An 18977-nucleotide genomic window follows, 5' to 3' on the forward strand; every position below is an offset into this window, starting at 1 on the left:
GTCCTTTAGTATAACATATATCAGAGAAATGATGTATACTATTTTAAACTTAATACTTATACTGTATATAAATGTTGTATTTATATGTATTTTTTCATTTAAACATATATTCCAAGTATTTTATTAGGTTATTAATAATGGTCTGAATAAATATAATTTCTAACACATGGAATGATTATGTCATAACTTATTTAACACTATTTCTATTGTTAGGTATTTTTGGTTGCTTACTAGTTTTCCCTATTAAAGGAGAAGAATGCTATACAATTTACATAAGTCAGGTGTGAAGTTTGCCCTAAATTAGGATTATTTTCTTCATATAGATTCCAAGAAATGGAAATAATTGGATGAAGAATATGAACACTTAAAAAGTTCTTGATTCATATTATCAAACTGCTTTCAAGAAGGATTGTAAAACTTTACTCTTCCACCAGAATGTATAAGGGTGCCCATTTCACCACAGACAGTGGGGTTTCTGTAAGCAGCAATTGGCTTTAAGGGCATTTCAGAAAGATGAAACGGCACAAGTAACAAATTAGAAATAGCTAAGTAGGGCTTCCCTGGTGGTGCAATGCCTGTCAATGCAGGGGACACAGGTTCGAGCCCTGGTCTGGGTAGATCCCACATGCCTTGGAGCAACTAAGTCTGTGCGCCACAATTACTGAACCTGTGCTCTAGAGCCCACGAGCCACAACTACTGAGCCCTTGTGCCACAACTACTGAAGCCTGCACCTGGAGCCCATGCTCCACAACAAGAGAAGCCACCACAGTGAGAAGCCCGTGCACCACAACGAAGAGTAGCCCCGGCTCGCCGCAACTAGAGAAAGCCCGTGCACAGCAACAAAGACCCAATGCAGCCAAAAATTAATTAATTTTATAAATAAAATATCATTAGACAAAAATAGAAGGAAAAAGAAATAGCTAAGTGTCTCTAAACTTAAAGGATGATGAGAAAGTAGTTTGCTGTGGCCAGAGTGTGAGTATGGGTACATGAGAATATAGTGGAAGAAAAGTGTAAAAGGCTATGTTGGAAGCTACCTAGTGGAGACCCTTGAATGCCTGGCCAGGAGTTTGGACTTTATTTTGACGAAAATGGTAGACTGTTTAGAATTTTGACCTTGGGTTTGGATAATACATATTTTAAGAAGATACTTCCATAGCTGGGTGAGAAGAGAATCTGAATTAATGTCATTAGGAATGGAAAAGAGAAAATACATATAAAGTATGATTCAGAGGCCTAAAGGACAGGGCTGTGTGGGTTTAGGGAGAGAAGGAAGAGCCCGAGATGATACCAAGGCTTTGATGATCTGAAGATTATGATGTATTACTCAAAATAGAGAATAATTTTTCCTTGAACTTACTCTGAAATCATTTTCGTGGATGGGGGATTTAGGGCAAGTTGGGATAGGGAGAGGGGGAACTTGATTTTAGATTTGTTGAGTGAGACAGAGAGAGAATGTGTGTGTGTGTGTGTGTGTTGTGTGAGTGTGTGAATGTGTGTGTGTGTGTGTGTTGTAAGTGGAAGTAGGGCAGGTGGGTGGGGAATTTTGATTTTTAAAGAAGAGCTAAAGTTGGAAGTTGGACATAGAAGTCTGTTGCTTAGTAGAAAGGTAATTTTTAGAAATTGTGAACTGGGTATAATGCACATAATGGTGATAGATGAAGCTCAAGGATCAGAGGAGTTTGCTTTGGCATGGCCAGAGCTAGAGTGTAAGGGACAGGTGGAAGAAAATAACCTAAGAAATGAGGCTAAAGCTGATATAGCAAAACAAGCCAGGAAAGTGATATGTCATAGATGTCATAGAACTAAATGCAGTAGAGAGTTTATAAAGCAGAGAAGTCTCTCACATTTCTGTGCCATTGCATATCCTTTTTGGGTCATTGGGCAACTTACTTCCCTCCTCCAACACATGAGCAGTTCCATTCATCTGAAAACTTGGTGCAAGTAGTGCCTTCTCTCTGGAGCTTTAGGCAGTTAGGCATCTCCTCTATGGCCCCATAGCCATTTAGACATATTATACCATGATGTGTTGTATTTTATTGCTTAAAAATATATCTAATTCCCAAGTGGACTGTGAGCCCTTGCAGGATAGGATGATTTCTCATTAATTTTTGTATTTCCAAGGCCTAGATAATATCTGTCACATTGTAGATGCCTAGAAAATGCTTGTTAAATTAGTAAGTGCTAAGAAGAGGTTTTGAATTAAAACCCTAAAAGATATATAATCTTCAAGAAGAAACTTCAATAGAGAAGAGGATTTACATTACCTACTGTAGGGAGTAAACAAGATATATATATAAGTGAAAGTATTGCTCCATTTTAAAAAGTTATCACCCGTCTAGACCCAAGCTGATCAGTACTGTGAATGGGTTATAAATGAACCAAGATATTAATCACCTCAACTACTTTCCCAATGGGCCATGCAAATATTATCATCTTTGTGGGCCACAACATGAAAAAGATAGGAAAGTACCTTTTTGTTTGTTTATTTATGATTTGTAGACTAGGTACTTCCAGTAAAGATTTGAGGGGGGTTATGGGTTGAATTGTGTCCCTTCCAAATTAATATGTTGGAAACCTAACCCCCAGTACTTCAGAATGTGACCTTATTTGGAAATAGAAGCATTGCAGATATAATTAGCCAAGAACAGGTCATTAGGGTGGGCCCTAATCCAATATGACCAGTCTCATAAAAAGAGAACATTGGACAGAAATACACATGCACCAGGGAGAATGTCATGTGGAAATGAAGGCAGAGATCAGGTAATGCTTCTGCAAGCCAAGGAAAGCCAAAGATTGCCAGCAAAACTACAGAAGCTAGAGGAAAGTCACAGCCCTTCTGACTTCTTGCCTCTAGAACTGTGAGACAATAAATTTCTGTTGTTTAATCCACTCAGTTTGTGATATTTTGTTATGGGAGCCCTGGAAAACTAATACAAGGAGAAACTTGGAAACTAATACAAGGAGACACGTTTAAGTCTCAATTCTTCATATTTCCTCTTTTTTTCCCTCTGAAAGCTACATTACTTTTGATTGTGGGTTTTATGGATGTCAGCTAATTCATGTATTGAGGGGCTGTTAGGTGCCACATACTGTGCTGAGGATTCAAAGACAAGACATAATCTCTGCCCCAAAGGCACATACAGAATATTGGAGTGACAGGTGAACATACAATTTAAATATAATGTGTAAAATATTCCAGTATGCATAGGATATTTTAGAAGCATAGAAAAAAAGACATTTTGCCTAGCCCAAGAATTTAGGGAAAACTTTCTGGTATAGATAATGCCTGAGCTGGTTTTGAAGGGAAAGGAGGAATAAACCAAGTGAGGAGAAAGGATGTTTCAGGCAGAGGGGCCAGCATAACCAAGATAGGAAGATATTAAAGGTAAAATGATATGTATGGGAACTATAACTGTGTATGTTTCAGTATAGCTAGAATGAAAAATATGAGACAAGTGCCAGGAATTGAGGCTGGCAAGACAGGTAGGGACCAGACATAGGCGACTCATCTTTTCTACTAGGGAATATTCATCTCACAATGAATGGTACTAAGTATAAGAGGTATAAGCCCAGACTTATATTTTAGACAAACCAGATCGGAAGCAGTATAAAAGACAGATTTAAGAGTAAAGGAGGGCTTCACTGGTGGCGCAGTGGTTGAGAGACCACCTGCCGATGCAGGGGACACGGGTTTGTGCCCCGGTTCGGCAAGATCCCACATGCCATGGAGCGGCTGGGCCCGTGAGCCATGGCCGCTGGGCCTGCGCGTCAAGAGCCTGTGCTCCGCAACGGGAGAGGCCACAGCAGTGAGAGGCCCGTGTACCGCAAAAAAAACACAAAAAACAAAAAAAACACCATGAACCAGGGCCCAGATTCTAGCATCCTGGAGTTTGGTGGTAAAAAAAAAAAAAAAAAAAAGAGTAAAGGAGACCTGGGTATATATCCAGAAAAAAAAAAACCAAAAACACTAATTCAAAAAGATACATGCACCCGAATGTTCATAGCAGCATTATTTATAACAGCCAAGATACGGAAACAACCTAAGTGTCCATCAACAGATGAATGGATAAAGAAGATGTGGTATATATATAATGGAATACCACTCAGCCATAAAAAAGAATGAAAATTTTGCCATTTGCAGCAACGTGGATGGAGGACATTATGCTAAATGAAATAAAGCAGACAGAAAAATAAATACTGCATGATATTGCTTATATGTAGAATCTAAAAAATACAATAAACTAGTGAGTATAACATATAAGCAGCAGACTCACAGATATAGAGAACAAAGTAGTGGTTACCAGTGGCAGGGTGGGGGAGTGGGCGGTACTAAGTTTTGGGTGTAAGATAGGCTCAAGGGTGTATTGTACAAGCCAGGGAATATAGCCAATATTTTGTAATAACTGTAAATGGAAAGTAACTTTTAAAAATTGTGTAAAATAATTAAATATTTTTTTAATTAAAAAAGAAAAAGAAAGAGTAAAGGAGACCAATTAGATGGCTACAGGGAGAGTCCAGGCAAGAGATGTCTCAACTAGAGCAATAATAGAAGAAATGGAGAGTGTGCAGAATCAAGGACAGATATGAGGTAAAATTAGTTTGACTTGTTGCTTGATTGGGTCTGGAGGATCTAAGACAAATCCATAGTATCTAATTGGGTAACTATGTTGTGTGGTGTTGCCTTTTAGTGAGATGGGAAGTTCTGAGAAGGAATGAAATGGTAGGGAGGGCACTGGGTTCCCTGGACATGCTGAGTTTGGAGAAACTAAGATACGTGGAAGTGCATGTGTCCAGATAAATAAGTCTGAAGTTCAGGGAAGAGGTCAGAGCTAGAGCTAGAGATTTGAAAGCCATCAGCATATAGTTATAGCTGAAATCATAAGAATGGAATGATTGTATCCAAGAAAGATGTAGAATAAGAAGAGTAATGGGCAGAGGATGGAGCCCTGGAGGAAAGACCAATAACTTGGGGCTAAGCAGAGGAATGGGTATTCATAAAGGAGACCAATAAGGAATGATCAGAGAAGTGTTGGAGAAGAGAAATCATGGAAACCAAGAGCTGACCGCAGAATAGGAAGTGAAGAATTCTGAGTAATTTAAAATGTCACTTTATAAGAAGCTATAAATATTCACCATTTTCAATATCATGATGATCATCATCATAATCACACGAAAGCATTGGTTGAGGCTGCCTCAAATTCCTGATTTTACTTAAATATACATTAAAGTGTGAGTACCTGTTTTTCACAAGCCAGTATTCTCTCCCGTTAAGGTTACCATATCCAGTCACCAGTACACCATGATTCACAGCCTGAGTACACAAGGGGTCATAGTAGACACCTGAGAATAAAATATGGGTAGAGAACAAGAGTAAGTGATGTGTGGCAATGAAGGACATTTGAAAATGCTATTTTATTAGACTGTTTTGGGTATATGTCAGGAACATATACTCTCACATTTAAACTATTTAGAGTTCATGATTCTTTGCCATCAATGCTGTATTTGTCAGGGTTTTTTTGTTGTTGTCGCTTTGTTTGTCTGTTTGTTTGTTTAGCCAAGTTTGGCATCAGTCTAATCACAGCTCTCTCAGAAATCTTCTTTGATGAACTGCCCCCTTTTCCTAATTATTTTTTAACTTATATTGTTGTATTTCTATGTATATATTCCTAAATTGTTTGTTCTATACATTTACATCCTTTACTAAATTAAATAATCTTTAAGGTGAGGTTTAAAAAAAAAAAAAGGATGATAACCTTCTAGTTTGTCTAATACAATGCTCTACCCTTAGTGGGCGCCCTCCTTGTACACTACTGTGTTGTACCTACACTCCACAGCGGCTACAGCAGCTAGGAGCTCAGGCTCTGGAGTCAGGCAGCATGGTTTCTAATTCCAGCTGACCACTTGCAGACGGTATGACTTTAGGCAAGTTAACCTAAGACTTAAGTTTTTCATCTGTAAAATAGGGCTACTGTAAGGATTAAATGAGATAATGCACAGAAAGAATTTAGCATAGTACCTGGCCTGTACTCTTAGTAAATTTTGACAACTGTTACTTTACTAATTAGAACTGGGTATAAAAATATGTATATGAAATGATATGAGGCGGAGGATTCCATTTAACCTAATCTAAGCATCCAGAGGCATAGTGATGGGGAAGAAGAATATTCTTTCTTATGGTGCAAGGGCAGTATAAAGCATGAGGATAACATGTCTGGATTTTTACCACTTCTGTAGAGGAAGAAAGAAGGATGGCGTGCATCTACAGCAACAGACACAGGTCCTTTGTTGGCCACAGCTTCTTTTAAGGCATCTTCACTGCCGAAGGGAAGTTCAATATACCTTGAACACGTGGCAGCTCGATTTTTTGCATCATACTGGCACTTTTCATCCTGTGGAAAAAGGATATATCAGATAAAGAAGGATACTTCAACTTCCTTTATAAATCGACAGTATCCTAAGTCTGGATTTCAAATATGCTTTCTTTCCTCATTTAGTCTTTTCAAGTGTCTAAGGCTCCTTCTTCCTTTTAAAGAAAGAAACATAAAATCTTCCAAACCCTAATAGTTCTATGTTTCACCAATAAAAGAGGAAATACAGAACCGTTCTATTGCTTTTAAAAAAATTTTTTTGGGGGGGTACACGGGCCTCTCACTGTTGTGGCCTCTCCCATTGCGAAGCACAGGCTCCGGACGCTCAGGCTCAGTGGCCATGGCTCACGGGCCCAGCTGCTCCGCGGCATGTGGGATCTTCCCGGACCAGGGCACGAACCCATGTCCCCTGCATCGGCAGGTGGATTTTCAACCACTGGACCCTGGAAGTCCCTGAAAATCTATTTTTAATCATGAACTCTGCTTGCTTGTTTAAAAATCATTGTGCCACTGATAAATTAAGTAGCCTGCTGCAAAAGAAAGAGAACTCTTGAGAATTTAAGAATTCTTGATGGAAGTTCATTCTCTCTCTCTCTCTCTCTCTCTCTCTCATACACACACACACACACACACACACACACACACACACACACACACACACACAAAGCAGCACTGCTTCTCAAGCAATTGGCTTGGTGATAAGTTTAGTACAGTGAGTTGGAGGGATAGCATGAGGTCAAGGGGCAGCACAAAAAGTTTGCTTGTGGCACACCATGGCTTTGTAGGGATAGGAAGCTTCTGAATCGATGCCGTTGTTATCAATGATATATTGGAAAGCCTCTGTCATGAAGCCACCGTTGCAGCCTTTATTCCCATATTTTTCAGTTGAGCAATCCACCAGGTTCTGTGCACTCAGAGACACCAGCTTTCCTGTTTTCAGCTTCACTTGTGCTTCCAGGGCTCCCACAGCACTGAAAGCCCAACAAGCACCACAAGAGCCCTAAAACAGAGAAAAAGTCACAAGGGCAATCACAGAGTCAGTAAGGATGACTTCCATAACACAAACTGGGCAACTCCCAACATGTCAGCACTTTCAGCAGATCCCGGAAGAGCTCCCCCAACTACAGTTTCCTCTTCCCTTAGGCCATGGCAATGAAGACCAAATACTTGATTGTTCTCTGGGCAAGGTCTAACCTTAATAAATATTTGTGAATGGCTGAGCTCAGAGCATAATTGCCATATTCAAATATATTAAGAAACAGTGCTTACTGAGCATGTACCAAATCCCAGCTATTTTCACCCCATAGTAAGGGAAATAAATGCTAATAGTAAAGTGATTTTTGAGAGGAACTGGGATGATTCCCTTGACCTAAAATACTCTTCCTCCTGCCAAATAATGCCTGAAACATAAGGTTAGCATTTTTCAGACACTTTTAGGTATAGAATTCTTTTGGTCATAAGATATTTTACAGGGAAGCATAAACAAACAGAAAAACACAAAGTTGCTTTAGTTTAAAAAGGTGCAGAGTGTTCTAAGCCACATCATAATTGTTCTCTCCACCTCATCCCACTCTGCTCTCTAGTGGAAGGAAGCAAATTCAATTTGCCTTTGGTCAAAGCAAAATCACCCTCTAAAATGCAAGCTCCCAGAGAAAGGATCTCATTAAATTATTTATAGTTAACACTTAGATATGTAGTTTATTGGGTCTTCTTATACTTTTGTTTTAGGGAAGCTCCAGTAAGAAACCCAAAACTAGTTGAAAGAAAAATATCTAGGTGGAAAAGAATAAGAGATTAGCAGTATCATTCACTTCTTAATTTTTCTATTCTTCTTTGGTCACAAGCTGGGGCAGCTGCTCAGGACACTGATTCTTTTCCCTTATCCTGACCTCTAAGGTGATACATGTGTTTTATCCTTAGTTATCCCTAACTAATTTAGGATTTTGTAGCTTTCTTTCTTTCTTTCTTTTTTTTTTTACAAACAAATTAAAGGAAATACAAAAACATAGGAACAAATTTATAAAGTCCATATTTCTTATTCTAACAACGTAAGCCTAGTCATGAATTAACTTGACCACTACAATTTACAGGCCACTCTTAGCTCTAGTTTTTCCTCTCCTTCAACCCTGAAATTCATAAGTGAGCTGGAGGAGTAAACTTCCTGATTGAAATTCTCTCACACACATGATACTATTTCTCAAGTAATTGGCTTGGTGGAGGGTCCAATACAGTTGATGGATAGCATGAACACTAAAGGTCTGTCTTAAAGACCTATTTGCTTAATTCACAGTTTTTTGCTTAGTCTAATATTGATGGCTCTAACCTTTGATGTTCTCAGCACTGTGGGGAATACAAAAAGTATCATATGTGGTCCTGGCCCTTCAGGAGCTCACAGTGTAGTTGGGAAGACAAGAATAGCAAACATACTTAGAAAGGAACCTAAGGGACTATGAGATTCACTGCCAGATTACATAGCTAGACTCAGTATTTAAGGAAGAGAGATCTCGATCTGGGGTACAGAGGCCTGGGATGACAATACTCACCTGGTATTTCACTTCAGTAACACACCCCTTCTCTCTCCAGTCCAGAGAATCAGGCAATTTCTGATTAGGGTTTGACTTGTAAGTGACATTTCTCGGCCATTGGCTGGGAACTCTCAGGGAACTCATCAAAGATATCACTTCTTCACTGGTCTACAAAGATATATACATAGCTCCTTTCACTTATACCCTTCTTTTCAGTATCCTGATAACTGTTAACTGTGAATATGTTTAACAACTGAGAGAAACAAGTGGTAGCTGTGACTAACATAGCTAACTATCTGGTAGGTGAATTATCTGGGTCTCTTTAGTCTTACACTTTGCCATTAGCATCACAGTTAGGCATTGGGAAGGAGAAGAAGAAAATGATAAAAACTAGGTTACGGAGAGGCAGATTTTTGGTTCAAAGCAAGGCAGAATTTTATAAAAGCGTTGTCTAAAAAGTGGACTAAACTGGTTTTCCTTGTGAGAAAGAATTATAAAAGAGATTCCTGCATTTAATCAACTTAGGGTGTTCCTTTCCAAAGGGTACTATGATTCTTAATTTTGGCCACAGTGAAAAAGTTTTGTAGCGTAGAACAGAATCTAATAACTAATGGGAGATGATTTGTGATATTAAATACCCACACTCCCCCATTAAGAAAGCAAGTGGACCATATTAAATGATAAATTTAGACTTACATAACTATGGTAACTTATTCTAAAATATTTTGAGTAGCCTTTAGACAATGCTTTCTAGAATTAATAAAAATAAAAGTAACAGTGGTCTGCGAGTTAAAAATACTCCTTTAAAGAAGGGATTTGTTAAGGAAAGTGATCACAGTAGGACCAAAGAAAGGATCACAGTAGGACCAAAGAAGCAATCTGTACAAATTCTTTTTTTTTTTTTGTGGTACACGGGCCTCTCACTGTTGTGGCCTCTCCCGTTGCGGAGCACAGGCTCCGGACGCGCAGGCTCAGCGGCCATGGCTCACGGGCCCAGCCGCTCCGCGGCATGTGGGATCCTCCCGAACTGGGGCTCGAACCCGCGTCCCCTGCATCGGCAGAGCAGACTCTCAACCACTGCGCCACCAGGGAAGCCCTGTACAAATTCTTATTTCTAATTTTATACACACACAGAAAACACTCCTTTGTTGTTTACCTTCAAATTGCCTTTGGGGAGACAGAAATCCTGTTTACCCAGAGATGAAAATAGGATTATTTATAATTTACCTACCATGTCTCCCAGGTGGTTCATGCCTAGATCATATGAATGCATTCCCATTGAATGCTCTAGATTGTGAAGCATCACAGTTTTTAGATTCTTTTCCCAGATGAGACGCCGTGCTACTTCCTCATTCTAAAATATAAGGAAAAAGAACATAGCTATACTGAATCCTGCAAAAATGTGTTCAATAATGAAAACAAACATATTACGAAGCATTCTATTAAGTGTGGATCTGTTTGGGAGCATACAAATAAATGAATATATCCAACATAACTGGTAAAATTGCACAGTAACCTTAACTCTTCCTCTTACTTGCTCTGATGGTGATTAATATCATTTTAGATATACACAATGAACTTCCTCAATTTGCTAAAAAGTTTTTTTTAGAAGTTGCAGTTTGTTGAAGTATATCCTTTGGAAGTGGTAAACTCACTTAATGATTATAGGTCTTTTAAAAATGTTTTCTCTTTTACCCTCACTCTTGAAAAATAGTTTAGCTGATTATAAATTTCTAGCTCTTTTTTTTTTCTTTGCAGTACGTGGGCCTCTCACTGTTGAGGCCTTGCGGAGCACAGGCTCCGGACGCACAGGTTCAGCGGCCATGGCTCACGGGCCCAGCCGCTCCACGGCATGTGGGATCTTCCCGGACCAGGGCACGAACCTGTGTCCTCTACATCGGCAGGCGGACTCTCAACCACTGCGCCACCAGGGAAGCCCAGAAAGCACTTTTGACTGGAGGACTCAGGAACATGTTTTCATATCTGGAAAATTCTCAACCAGTATCTCTTCAAATATTGCTTCTCCACCATTCCATCAGATGGAGCCACAAACTCTCCTTCATCTCTTTACCTGCATTTTCATAGTTTTTCCTTTTTATTTTTGTGTGCTGCCTTCTTGATGAATGCCTCAGTACTATCTTTCAGATTGCTGATTCTATCCAGCTCTTTCCAGTCTGGAGTTTATCCCTTTAATTGAGTTCTTATTTCAATGACTATATTTTTTTCATTTCTGAGATTTCTAATCGGATTTCTAATACATTTCACAATTTCTTGGTCATTCATGCAGATGTTATTCCATTATACATAGTTTTAAAAATAATTTTTGTCCTATTATCCTAATTTTATCCAGAGTGAATTCATATTCAGACTGTTGATTTTGTTGCCCTCCAGGAGCTTCATTTACATAGAATGCAATGTACATGGTGCCTCCTAGAATGGCCGACCCTCACCTCCACCCCCAAGGCTGGAGTTTACAACAAGCGGTAGCCCAATGAGCAGTCAGCAATAACTCTTTTCTGCCTCATTTCACTGAGTATTAGAACCCAGGCCTAGGCCCTGGCTCTAGGTAGTAAGTCTGGATGCAGTCCCTCTGTCTTGGAGCAAGATTTTACTGTTACCCCAGTAATGGACATGTACAGATATACTTCCAAACCACTAGAGGGAAAAAATGAAATAAAGAAAAAATAAATCTAATGAAGTACAGGGAAGAAAAAAAAGAAGAGAACTTTGAGATACATTTTAATGGTAGGATACTAATCAAAAGTCATTTTCATTCCCCCTGATGGACTAGAATCATTAAAAAGCGAGATAATATTCATTTAACCAAATAGTGGTGCTAACTGCACATCTAACTCTAGTTAACGCTGAAATTAGAGGTCTGGTCCTAAAGGGGAGTGGGTGAAGGCGAAATTCATCAGTACTAATGAAACTTCAAAGCTTTTGCACAGTAAAGGAAACCATAAACAAGACCAAAAGACAACCCTCAGAATGGGAGAAAATATTTGCAAATGAAGCAACTGACAAAGGATTAATTTCCAAAATTTACAAGCAGCTCATGCAGCTCAATAACAAAAAAAACCAAACAACCCAATCCAAAAATGGGCAGAAGACCTAAATAGACATTTCTCCAAAGAAGATATACAGACTGCCAACAAACACATGAAAGAATGCTCAACATCATTAATCATTAGAGAAATGCAAATCAAAACTACAATGAGATATCATCTCACACCAGTCAGAATGGCCATTATCAAAAAATCTACAAACAATAAATGCTGGAGAGGGTGTGGAGAAAAGGGAACACTCTTGCACTGCTGGTGGGAATGTGACTTGGTTCAGCCACTATGGAGAACAGTATGGAGGTTCCTTAAAAAACTACAAATAAGAGGGAAGAGATATGGGAACATATGTATATGTACAACTGATTCACTTTGTTATAAAGCAGAAACTAACACACCATTGTAAAGCAATTATACCCCAATAAAGATGTTAAAAACAAAACAAAACAAAACTACAAAGAGAACTACCATATGACCCAGCAATCCCACTACTGGGCATATACCCTGAGAATATTACTCAGCCATAAAAAGAAACGAAATTGAGCTATTTGTAATGAGGTGGATAGATCTAGAGTCTGTCATACAGAGTGAAGTAAGTCAGAAAGAGAAGGACAAATACCGTATGCTAACACATATATATGGAATTTAAGAAAAAAAAAATGTTATGAAGAACCTAGGGGTAAAACAGGAATAAAGACAGAGACCTACTGGAGAACAGACATACAAAGTGAAATAAGTCAGAAAGAGAAAGACAAATACCATATGCTAACACATATATATGGAATTTAAGAAAAACAAATGTCATGAAGAACCTAGGGGTAAGACAGGAATAAAGACACAGACCTACTGGAGAATGGACTTGAGGATATGGGGAGGGGGAAGGGTGAGCTGTGACAAAGCGAGAGAGAGGCATGGACATATATACACTAACAAACGTAAGGTAGATAGCTAGTGGGAAGCAGCCGCATAGCACAGATATATCAGCTCGGTGCTTTGTGACCACCTCGAGGGGTGGGATAGTAAGGGTGGGAGGGAGGGAGACGCAAGAGGGAAGAGATATGGGAACATATGTATATGTATAACTGGTTCACTTTGTTATAAAGCAGAAACTAACACACCATTGTAAACCAATTATACCCCAATAAAGATGTTAAAAAAAAAAAAAGAAAACAACTCAGACCATTTTTATACAAAAACCATACATCAGGGTTTCCATGGTGGCGCAGTGGTTGAGAGCCCGCCTGCCGATGCAGGGGACATGGGTTCGTGCCCCGGTCCGGCAAGATCCCACGTGCCGCGGAGGCTGGGCCTGTGAGCCATGGCCGCTGAGCCTGCGCGTGCGGAGCCTGTGCTCCGCGACGGGAGAGGCCACAACAGTGAAAGGCCCACGTACCGCAAAAAAAAAAACAAAAAAATACCCCCAAAAAACCATACATCAAATAAGTAAATATATAATCCTTGCTTACAAACTCAGAAATATTATACAGTTATAGGACTTAGTTATTTGAAGCACCAGGGTTAAAATCTTAAAATCAATCAAGAAGTATGTTTTGAAATAAAAATAAAAGTACAAACTGGGAAGTGAGAGTCAAGAAATAACATCTGCCAGTGCTTCTCTATGCCAGGGACTGAAAGAGGCTTTTTTGCTCCTCAAACATGCACTCCTTCCCTATTGGCCTGGGACTCTCACTCCAGTTTTCTACTTTGCTTGCTCCCTGGCTTCTATCCATTCTCTGCTCAAATGTCACCTTATATGTGAAGCCTTCCCTGACCATTCTATCATATGTATAAAATAATCACTCCCAACCCCTCACAGCCATCACACAGGACCCTTCTAACTCCCCCATGCCTTGCTTTATTTTTCTCTACTTCTTTCCTGTCTCTCCTTTTAGGATATAAGCTCCATAAAAATAGGAGTTTTGGGACTTCCCTGGTGGCGCAGTGGTTAAGAATCCGCTTGCAAGTGCAGGGGTCACGGGTTCGAGCTCTGGTCCAGGGAGATCCCACATGCTGCGGAGCAACTAAGTCCGTGCGCCACAGCTACTGAGCCTGAGCTCTAGAGCCCGTGAGGCACAACTACTGACCCCACATACCACAACTACTGAAGCCCGCGTGCCTAGAAGCCGTGCTCCGCAACAAGAGAAGCCACTGCAATGAAAAGCCCACGCAACGCAACAAAGAGTAGACCCCGCTCGCCACAACTAGAGAAAGCCCGTGCACAGCAACAAAGACCCAATGCAGACAAAAATAAATAAATTTATTAAAAACAACAACAGGAACTTAATTTTGTTTCCTGTTGTATCACTAGTACCAAGAACAGAATCTGGCAAGAGGGGAGTGTAACATTTATTGAAAACACTGCTTGTTACAATATGTAGGGTACTTGAGTAAAAGCAAATTGCTCAGGTGGCAGCCCATCTACCTGTTCCTTGTATTGTTTCCCATAGGTTTTCTTCCAGAGATCCCAGTGATGATCCAGAGTAGAATCTCTGTGCTGTTGTGCCATCACAGAGGAGCACAGCAGGAGCACCCACACCAGCCATTTCATTCTGTTAAAGGAAAGGTAACATAGGAAGAGTAGCTGTTAGCTGCATCTATTGTGACCATATTTTTTTCACAACGAAAAGTAGGAATGCAGAGTCTGTCAAGGGGACAGAATATTACAAAGCAGAATTATGCAGGAAACTTTCTGAATTGTACAGTGACAGGGAGTAACTGCAGATTTTTGTCTGAAATACCACTTCCAATTCTTAGTAGCACTTTAAAAGTGATTTTCAAAAAGTTTCCTGATATCTGGTAAGCCAAATTTACATCTAAGTTTGGGGGGATGTGGAGATGAGGAAGCAGGGACTTTACAGGATTTGACAACAAATCTAACCAAGGGAAATCCTCTTTCCTCCTTTCCAGAAAAAAAAAATAAATCCTTAAGAAGAAGGCATACCTTTGAAAAATCAGTTTATCTTCATAATTTTTGAATACACAAGCTCCTTTTAACTGGTCTATCCACAACCTTCAGATATAGTTAAAAGACAACTCCTGTGTATTGCTTTCCATCCTTGGATCATTTTTACCTTTTAACCTTTCTTTTCCCCTAAAAATCAAAATATCTACTTTAAAAGAAGAGGTTAACTGCTTTTGAAAACATCACTTCTATGTTTAATACAAAGAGACTTCAACAGAAATTCAGTAACTAACTCCCTCAAACTGGATTCTACTTTCTTTTCCACTTCTTTTTAATTCAAAACAGCTGGATTTTTAACCATGTAAATCTTCAAATTATATTCTAAAGAAAGCTATGTGTCCGCCTCAGGCTTTAGATGTTTAAGCAGACATTAACTTTTCAAAAATAGACTCTTTTTAGTCAAAAAAAGAAGAGGCAAATTGAGCAACAATGATTTTTTTTTAGTTTACTTCCTGTAACAAACGATGTAAAACCTGGCAGGCAGAGTAAGCTAAAAACACAAATGAAGGATTTAAGGACCAAGTAGGAGGAGAAGAACAGACAGTACGTACATGATAGAACTAGCAGGTGCTCCCATACTAAGAATGCTTGATGGTGGGCTCTCTCCAAAGATTTCAAAGACAGCAAAGAGACTTCAGTCAAAGTGACTTTAAAAAGAAATTGGAACTTGTCACATGAGGTATCCACAATGAGGAAGTGAACTTTCATTTCAGTTTCATTTAAAATCTGACTAGATTTGCTACCTCTGGCTCTCTCGCTGCAGTTTTGGAGATAAAGCAGGTGCAGTAAACCATCAAAAAGAGCCCCCAGTAGAGGAGATCAGTAGAAAAAGCTCAGCAAAGTAACACTAGTACACGTTTACCCTTTAATTTTTCATCATTTTGATTATTCACTTTACCTAGAAACAACAATTTTCAGATGGAAAACTTTAGCTATGAAGAGATTAGGATTAAGTTCCTGAAATCCCAGCTTCCTCCATGATTTCCTAGGAAAATCCACCTTATTCTTTTTAACACAACTCATCCATGATCTACTGTTGTCTAATTCTCACCCAGGTGAGAATTCCCATTTATACATGGGTCAGTTTCTGAGCCCACGGATCTGTTTTTTTAATCTATTGTCCCTTCAATACCACACAGTTTTAATTAAAATAGCTTTGAATATGTCTCGATATCTAATAGGGTAAGTCACCTCTGCCACTCCTATGTTTGTTCTTCTTTTTCAAAGTTGTCTTAACATTTTGTGCCTGTTAACTTTTCCATATGAGTTTTAAAAATCAGTTTATCAAGCTTCCTGAAAAATTCTGAGTTTTTATTTAAATTGATATATTTATATTAAATTACTATATGTATTATAAATAAATTTTAATACACACACCTAGATAAATTTGTGGAGACTCAGTATCATTACAATGTTGAATATTCTTACCTGTAGCAGACATTTTCATGTTTGTAGCCATCTAGCTTTTAAAATTTTTATTTATTTATTTGTTTTTTAAAAAGATTTTTATTTATTTATTTAGGCTGCACTGGGTCTTAGTTGCGGCGCACAGGATCTTCATTGCGGCATGTGGACTCTTAGTTGAGGCATGCGAACTCTTAGTTGCAACATGCGAACTAAGTTGTGGCATGCATGTGGGATCTAGTTCCCCGACCAAGGATTGAACCCAGGTCCCTTGCATTGGGAGCATGGAGTCTTACCCACTGGACCACCAGGGAAGTCCCCCATCTAGTTTTTTTTAAAAAAAGATTTTTATTATGGAAAAAAATTTTTAACATCTTTATTGGAGTATGATTGCTTTACAGTGTTGTGTTAGCTTCTGCTGTATAACAAAGTGAATCAGCTATATGTATACATATATCCCCATATCCCCTCCCTCTTGCATCTCCCTCCCATCCCTCTAGGTGGTCACAAAGCACCGAGCTGGTCTCCCGGTGCTCTGCGGCTGCTTCCAACTAGCTATCTATTTTACATTTGGTAGTGTGTATATGTCCATGCCACGCTCTCACTTCATCCCAGCTTACCCTTCCCCCTCCCCGTGTCCTCAAGTCCATTCTCTACATCTGCGTCTTTATTCCTGTCCTGCCCCTAGGTTTAGCAGAACCATTTTTTTTTTAGATTCCATATATATGTGTTAGCATACAGTATTTGTTTTTCTCTTTCTGACTTACTTCACTCTGTATGACAGACTCTAGGTCCATCCACCTCACTACAAATGACTCAATTTCGTTTCTTTTTATGGCTGAGTAATATTCCATTGTATATATGTGCCACATCTTCTTTATCCATTCATCTGTCAGTCGACATTTAGGTTGGTACCATGTCCTGGCTATTGTAAATAGTGCTGCAATGAATATTGGGGTACATGTCTCTTTTTGAATTATGGTGTTCTCAGAGTATATGCCCAGTAGTGGGATTGCTGGGTCATATGATAGCTCTATTTTTAGTTCTTTAAGGAACCTCCATACTGTTCTCCATAGTGGCTGTATCAATTTACATTCCTACCAACAGCGCAAGAAGGTTCCCTTTTCTCCATACCCTCTCCAGCATTTATTGTTTGTAGATTTTTTGATGATGGCCATTCTGACTGGTGTGAGGTGATACCTCATTGTGGTTTTGATTTGCATATCTCTAATGATTAGTGATGTTGAGCATCTTTTCATGTGTTTGTTGGCAATCTGTATATTTCTTTGGAGAAAAGTCTATTTAGGTCTTGCACCAATTTTTTGATTGGGTTGTTTGTTTTTTTTGATATTGAGCTCCATGAGCTGCTTGTATATTTTGGAGATTAATCCTTTGTCAGTTGCTTCATTTGCAAATATTTTCTCCCATTCTGAGGGCTGTCTTTTCATCTTGTTTATGGTTTCCTTTGCTGTGCAAAAGCTTTTAAGTTTCATTAGGTCCCATTTGTTTATTTTTGTTTTTATTTCCATTTCTCTAGGAGGTGGGTCACAAAGGATCTTGCTGTGATTTATGTCATAGAGTGTTCTACCTATGTTTTCCTCCAAGAGTTTGATAGTGTCTGGCCTTACATTTAGGTCTTTAATCCATTTGGAGTTTGTTTTTGTGTATGGTGTTAGGAAGTGTTCTAATTTCATTCTTTTACATGTAGCTGTCCAGTTTTCCCAGCACCACTTATTGAAGAGGCTGTCTTTTCTCCATTGTATAGTCTTGCCTCCTTTATCAAAGATAAGTTTACTATATGTGTGTGGGTTTATCTCTGGGTTTTCTATCCTGTTCCATTGGTCTATATTTCTGTTTTTGTGCCAGTACCATATTGTCTTGATTACTGTAGCTTTGTAGTATAGTCTGAAGTCAGGGAGCCTGATTCCTCCAGCTCCATTTTTTGTTCTCAAGATTGCTTCGACTATTTGGGGTCTTTTGTGTTTCCATATAAATTGTAAAATTTTTTGTTCTAGTTCTGTGAAAAGTGCCATTGGTAGTTTGACAGGGATTGCATTGAATCTTTAGATTGCTTTGGTAGTATAGTCATTTTCACAATGTTGATTCTTCTAATCCAAGAACATGGTATATCTCTCCACCTGTTGGTATCATCTTTAATTTCTTTCATCAGTGTCTTATAGTTTTCTGCATACAGGTCTTTTGTCTTCTTAGGTAGGTTTATTCCTAGGTATTTTATTCTTTTTGTTGCAATGGTAAATGGGAGCTGTAATAGCAAAATGAACAACCGTGAGACCATTATCCTGTTTCAACAATTATCAATATGTAGCCAGTCTTGCTTTATTTACCCTCCCACTACCCAGATTATTTTGAACAAAATACTAGATATCAGATTCTTTCACATGTAAATATTCCAGTGTGTATCTCTAAAAGATAAAGACTCTGAAATAAATAAAACCCCAATACCATGATTACATCTAAAATAAATTAACAATAATTTCTTAATGTCCTCAAACATGTCAGTATTTACATTTCTCTATCTTATACATTTAAAAAAATGATTTGTTTGAATTGAGATCCAAATAAGGTCCATACATTGCAAAACCATTGAGTTTTTCTTGTATCATTATGAATTCATGGATTTAACCAAATTTTATG

At 38.7% G+C, this 18977-nt stretch overlaps 1 protein-coding gene across 2 annotated transcripts in view; it reads right to left on the reverse strand.

Moving 5' to 3' along the window:
- The window catches only part of CTSS (cathepsin S), a 29308-nt gene extending 13705 nt beyond the window's left edge, over positions 1-15603 (reverse strand). The window contains exons 1-7 of one of the 2 annotated variants that reach the window (XM_007460230.1): positions 15470-15603; positions 14379-14505; positions 10129-10251; positions 8916-9065; positions 7145-7372; positions 6228-6393; positions 5242-5344 (exon numbers count right to left, since the gene is read on the reverse strand). In XM_007460230.1, coding sequence (XP_007460292.1) covers positions 5242-5344; positions 6228-6393; positions 7145-7372; positions 8916-9065; positions 10129-10251; positions 14379-14505; positions 15470-15495 — 923 coding nt within the window. In that variant the 5' untranslated portion in view covers positions 15496-15603. The remainder of the gene's footprint in view (positions 1-5241; positions 5345-6227; positions 6394-7144; positions 7373-8915; positions 9066-10128; positions 10252-14378; positions 14506-15469) is intronic. The other variant, XM_007460231.1, reaches the window with a different exon arrangement.
- Positions 15604-18977: the final 3374 nt, after the last annotated feature.

The sequence above is a fragment of the Lipotes vexillifer genome, unplaced genomic scaffold (genome assembly GCF_000442215.2).
Source record: "Lipotes vexillifer unplaced genomic scaffold, Lipotes_vexillifer_v1.1 scaffold209, whole genome shotgun sequence".
Taxonomy (NCBI): domain Eukaryota; kingdom Metazoa; phylum Chordata; class Mammalia; order Artiodactyla; family Lipotidae; genus Lipotes; species Lipotes vexillifer.